General features: G+C 51.1%; 1 protein-coding gene across 18 annotated transcripts in view; it reads left to right on the forward strand.

Annotated features, from left to right (window-relative positions):
- Positions 1–6,000, forward strand: part of PTPRF (protein tyrosine phosphatase receptor type F) — a 1,292,748-nt gene that overhangs the window by 1,075,017 nt on the left and 211,731 nt on the right. For all 18 annotated transcript variants that reach the window (XM_040360892.1, XM_040360891.1, XM_040360897.1 and 15 more), the window contains one exon: positions 5,307–5,452. In XM_040360892.1, the coding sequence (XP_040216826.1) occupies positions 5,307–5,452 (146 nt within the window). The remainder of the gene's footprint in view (positions 1–5,306; positions 5,453–6,000) is intronic.

Below are 6,000 nucleotides of genomic sequence, written 5' to 3' on the forward strand. Positions count from 1 at the left end.
GAAGAACAAAACCGCAAACTTCATTGTGTATTTTATATGTGCGTTGCGTTTTTAAATTCGTAATGTTAAGTGAGTTTGAAACATTTTACAATTAATTATTAATCTCACTTCCTTCCCCTTTGATTCCCATGTGATGGGGATACAGACAGCAATGACAAATTAACCACTTAAGACCCGGACCAGTATGCAGGTTAAAGCGGGGGTTCACCCTAAAAAAAAAAAAATCTTCGTCTACCATGCCATCCAGCATACTAGCGTCAGCTACAGTATGCCTTTATTTTTTTGCGCTGTACTTACAGTTTAATCCTTTAGTTTCGTTTTAGACTCCCGCGGGGAAAGGCGTTCCTATGAAGAGGGGAACATGATTGACGGCCGGCTATGGCGCGTCACGCGTTTCCGAAAATAGCCGAAATAGGACGGCCTGCGCAGTCAGCTCCTAGTCTGTGCGCAGGCGCCGTATAGCGCCGTGAAGAGCCGAGTCCTACTCCGGCTATTTTCAGAAACGCGTGACGCGCCATAGCCGGCTGTCAATCATGTTCCCCTCTTCATAGGAACGCCTTTCCCCGCGGGGAGTCTGAAACGAAATTAAAGGATTAAACTGTAAGTACAGCGCAAAAAAAATTAAAATAAAGGCATACTGTAGCTGACGCTAGTATGCTGGATGGCATGGTACAAAGTTGTTTTTTAGGGTGAACCTCCGCTTTAAGGACCAGGACCATTTTTGCGATTCGGCACTGCATTGCTTTAAGGCTGCATTCACACCTAGGCGTATATACCCCATGAAGCGCGACGCCGCAGCCGCCCCTAATACGCTTTTCGGGCGGCTTCGGCGTTCGGGCATAGCCGACCATGTAAAAAATCACCCCTCCAGCAAAAAAACAATGTTTAAAACGTCGCGTTTTGTCGCCGCAAATCGCGGGACAAAACGCCTATTTGATGTCGCCGCAATACGCGGCAGATCACCTACGCTGAGGTGTGAATGGAGCTTTACTGACAATTGCGCGGTCGTGCGACGTGGTTTGGGAGCCACGTCGCACGACCGCGCAATTTTAATTTAAAGCGACGCGGTGCTGAAAGCTGAAATTTCGCCTGGGCAGGAAGGGGGGTATATGTGCCCAGTAAGCAAGTGGTTAATAGAATAAAAATGTAATAAAAAACTACTCACAAAGAAAGCAACATAAAAGGCTTAGTAGTGGATACCCCTCGAACCACACTCCAAATGGGGGGGGGGGTGAAGGTGTGTCACTGCCGGCTGACGCGTTTCGAGGCTACAAAGGCCCCTTTATCAGAGCCCAGGGATATTAGTCCTAATATTAGCAGCAGCATAACAATTACCGCCCCCAATTCCCTCTCTGCCCCCCCCTGAAATTCAGATGACACCCACATTGTGTGCCTGTGGTGAATGAGGTTTGATGAGCGGCTGTAGAGTTGTATGGCGGAGCGGAGAGCCTGCGTCCCCCATTCACAGGCTCTTCTCTATCGGACTCGTCTCTCCATTAAGAGTTGCGTTGGGGCTCCGCCAGCTCATCAGCGCCTAATGGAATAATGGAGGGCGTCCGTCTCTGACACGGGGAGGCAGGAAGTGGATCTCTTATACAGCAAAAACAATACTAATATTGGCGGTAATTTGTTTGATGGACTCGACTCGTCGGTAGGTAAAGCACGAAATTAACAAACTCAAAGTGGTCTGTAATGGAGTTAGTACCGATCTCAGGAACGCCGCCCGAGATTGCTCATCGCTCAGTGCGCCTGTCAGTGAGTCAGCAGCTGCTTCTCCTCCGCAGGTTCCCCCGGAGCTCCTTCATAGCGTATCCTATACACACCAACCAGGAAGAGTCCGGGCAAGGGAATGCCCTCCGCACCCGTTAAGAGCTGGTACTGTCCCTGCACTGCTTCTGCATATGCAGTGGGGGTGATTTACTAAAACTGGAGAGGGAAAAATCTGGTGCAGCTCCGCATAGAAACCAAATCGGCTTTTCATTTTTTTTTTTTTCTCAAAGCTTAACCACTTAAGGACCCCTTCACGCCGATATACGCCGGCAGAATGGCACGGCTGGGCACATCAACATACCTGTACGTTGCCCTTTAAACCTAGCTGTAGGGTCGCGCGCGTGCACGCGACCCGGTCCGAAGCTCCGCGCCCGCAGGACGTGCGGACCCGATCACCGCTGGAGTCCCGCGATCGGTCCCCGGAGCTGAAGCACAGGGAGAGCCGTGTGTAAACACGGCTTCCCCGTTCTTCACTGTGGCCCTGTCATCGATCGTGTGTTTCCTTTTATAGGGAACCACAATCAATGACGTCACACCTACGGCCACACCCCCTACAGTTAGAAACAGAGATGAGGTCACACTTAACCCCTTCAGCGCTTCCTTGCGGTTGACTCCCAAACTGCAACTGTCATTTTCACAGTAATCAGTGCATTTTTAATGCATTTTTTGCTGTGAAAATGACAATGGTCCCAAAAATGTGTCAAAATTGTCCGAAGTGTCCGCCATAATGTCGCAGTCACGAAAAAAATCGCTGATCGCCACCATTAGTAGTAAAAAATAAATAAAAAAAAATTAAAATGCAATAAAACTATCCCCTATTTTGTAAACGCTATAAATTTTGCGCAAACCAACCGATAAACGATTATTGCGATTTTTTTTTTTACCAAAAATAGGTAGAATACGTATCGGCCTAAACTGAGGAAAAAAAATGTTTTTTTTTTATATCTTTTTGGGGATATTTATTATAGAAAAAAGTAAAAAATATTGCATTTTTTTCAAAATTGTCGCTCTATTTTTGTTTATAGCGCAAAAAATAAAAACGGCAGAGGTGATCAAATACCACCAAAAGAAAGCTCTATTTGTAGGAAAAAAGGACGCCAATTTTGTTTGTGAGCCACGTCGCACGACCGCGCAATTGCCAGTTAAAGCGACGCAGTGCCGAATCGCAAAAACGGTCCGGGTCCTTTAGCTGCCTAAAGTTCCGGGTCTTAAGTGGTTAATGCAGTCACTTTAGCAAATGGCGCCGTAAGCAGGATGAGGGAAGGCCGTCTTAATAGCATCGTGGGCCCCTGGGCAAGGTAATGCTTTGGGGCCCCTACAATGATGACAGTGAAGGTAAACAGACATCAAGTAGGTAGGAGGCAGACTGCCCCCCCCCTGTGTATCTATCACTCTCAGCGCCATCAGGGGGCCCCCAATTTCGAGGCAGCGTGGGCTCAAGGACTAGCTGCTTTGGGGAAAGTGCAGGGGGCCCCATGCAACTGTGCAAGACTGAAGGGAGGAGTGGATTTAGGGACAGGCTACTGGTTAGTGCAGAGTTCTCCCTCGGTGTCTGGGGGCCCCGGGACCCAGGAGATAATCCAGACTGAGCAGATTTGTAGAAATGATCAGACAGTCGTGTGATCTCCACTTCTCCCGATCAATAACCGTTATCGCAGCTTGTCAGGTTTCCGGTGACGCGGCGTGGCTGGCTGTCAGGTGGTCGGCGTACCTGGCACGTCCGCTCATCAGATGCGAATGGCGTGTGACACGCTGAGACGGCGCTGCGAGAGCGAAGAATTAATCCGGGTAGCGATACCACCGAGCCGCTCAGCTCTGCCTAATCCTCGCTCTCTTCACACTGACGCCGCTGTGTTATCGTGACCCGCCACGTCGCTTTCCCGTCACTCTACAGAGAGAAATCCCTTCTTCATCCCGCCTGTCATCCGCCCTGATCTGTGAGTGATTCCTGCCCATGTCTGGAGGATTGATGGGCCCCCCCTCACCCGTCATCTATCACTCAGGCTACCTGCCGGTACACGAGCGACGTTCCCTCTCCACGTTGTCTGCAATGTAAACGTTTATCTGAAATCTTCTCCGTCGTCTTGTGCGCGGTGAAGAGGTTTCCCTTCCTCCTTATCACGTATGTAAACGCATCGTACCTCACTCTCTCTAAGGCTCCATTCACACCTAGGCGTTTTGTCGCCTGTAGCCCGACGCTACAATACGCCAGAGGGTCGAAATTGCATTGTTCTCTATGAAGACTGTTCACATCTCCTAACGCAGAACGCCGTACGTCGATAGAACGCCGAATTTCAAAAAAGTCCCGGACCCTTTTTCGACGCGCATATCAGGCGGCTTAGGCGTTCCGCATAGCCGACAATATAATGTAAAAAAAACGCGGGACAGAACGCCTATTTTTTGTCGCCGCAAATCGCGGTACTTATGCCGCAAAATGCATACGCGAAGGTGTGAATGCAGCCTAAGGCAGGCATGTCCAAAGTCTGGCCCGCGGGCCAATGGCGGCCCTCTTTCCAGTTTAATGCGGCCCCACTGGTAATTTGGATATATATATATCTTTTGTGGTCCCCAATGAATCCCTGAGCGCCGCTGGGGATATACCGTATTTATCGTTCTGGCAGCCTCGGAGGGGACGGGGAGGGGGGGCCGGATGAGTCCTGTCAGATTACATACAGGAGACTCTCCTGTTTACTCGGCGGCATTTGTAATAGGAAGTCCCGTCTCCTGGGCTGGCATTGGACGACTGTTCTGTCTATTATAGGAGGCGGGACTTTGTATTAAAGAGGCCACCGAGCGAACAGGAGATCCTCCTTTATAATCTGTTTGCGCTTGTACCGCCCGCCCTCCCTGTCCCTTCCGAGGCTGCAGATGGACTTGGATCAGGCTACACTGATGGCACTGGTGCGGCTGCACTCATGGCACTGGTGCGGCTGCACTCATGGCACTGGTGAGGCTGCACTCATGGCACTGGTGAGGCTGCACTCATGGCGCTGGTGAGGCTGCACCATCAGGGGGGCGGGGGAGCAGATACCTGCCTTAGACAGGTATTTGCACCCACTTCCGGGCATAGACCCCCACATTATCTGCCGCAGTCTACGCCACGTCCGGCACCCCCTCCCCCCCCGCTGTCTTCTGGGAGACGCACAGGACTCAGAAGACAGCAGGGACCAGTGCCATTGTGCAGCGCAAGTTGCGCATGCGCAGTAGGGAACAAGAAGTGAAGCGGCAAGGAGAGGGGTAAATGAGGATGGTGTGCAAGTGCCTGATGTCCTCCTTATTAGCCAAGGATTTTGTTGGTTGTTACGACTAGGGATGCACCGATACCATTTTTTTTTTTTACGTGTGCTGATACATTTTTTTTTTTTTTTTGTACTCGCCGATACCAACAACTGTTCTGTTTCCACCAGAATGCCTTTGTGGCAGAACAACCTGTTTTATTGTCCTGACACGGCGGCGTCCAGGCCCCTCTATGTAATGAATGTCATTAACCTCCTCTCTGTGCCCTCTCTAATCACATTCTCCCTTCTCTCCCACAGGTGAGCCCATCTTTATCCGCAAGCCGGATGACCAGATAGGAATGTCGGGCGGCGTCGCCTCTTTCGTGTGCCAGGCCACGGGGGACCCCAAACCGCGCATCACCTGGATGAAGAAAGGGAAGAAAGTCAGCTCGCAGCGCTTCGAGGTAATTGGCTGCCTGTGCCCCAACATGCCCGTTACTGTGCTGATAGGCGGCCAGTGATGGGCTCTGTTACATTGACACAGAGGGGGGATTTACTAAAACTGGAGAGTGAAAAATCTGGTGCAGCTGTACATAGAAACCAATCAGGTTCCAGGTTTTTTTTTTTCAAGGCTTAACTACTTGCTGACCTGCCGCTGTCATTTTACGGCGGCAGGTCGGCTCCCCTGCGCGAGAGCCCGTAGCTATACGTCGGCTCTCGCGCAGGCCACTAGGGGCGCGCTCGCCCCCGACTCCCGTGCGAGTGTCCGGCGGGCACGATCGCCGCCGGGCACACGCGATCGCTCGTTACAGAGCGAGGATCGGGAGCTGTGTGTGTAAACACACAGCTCCCGGTCCTGTCAGGGGGGGAAATGCTGATCTTCTGTTCATACAATGTATGAACAGCGATCAGTCATTTCCCCATGTCAGTCCCACCCCCCCTACAGTTAGAACACACCCAGGGAACATACTTTACCCCTTCCCCGCCCCCTAGTGTTAACCCATTCACTGCC

Source organism: Rana temporaria, chromosome 7, assembly GCF_905171775.1.
Source record: "Rana temporaria chromosome 7, aRanTem1.1, whole genome shotgun sequence".
NCBI lineage: Eukaryota > Metazoa > Chordata > Amphibia > Anura > Ranidae > Rana > Rana temporaria.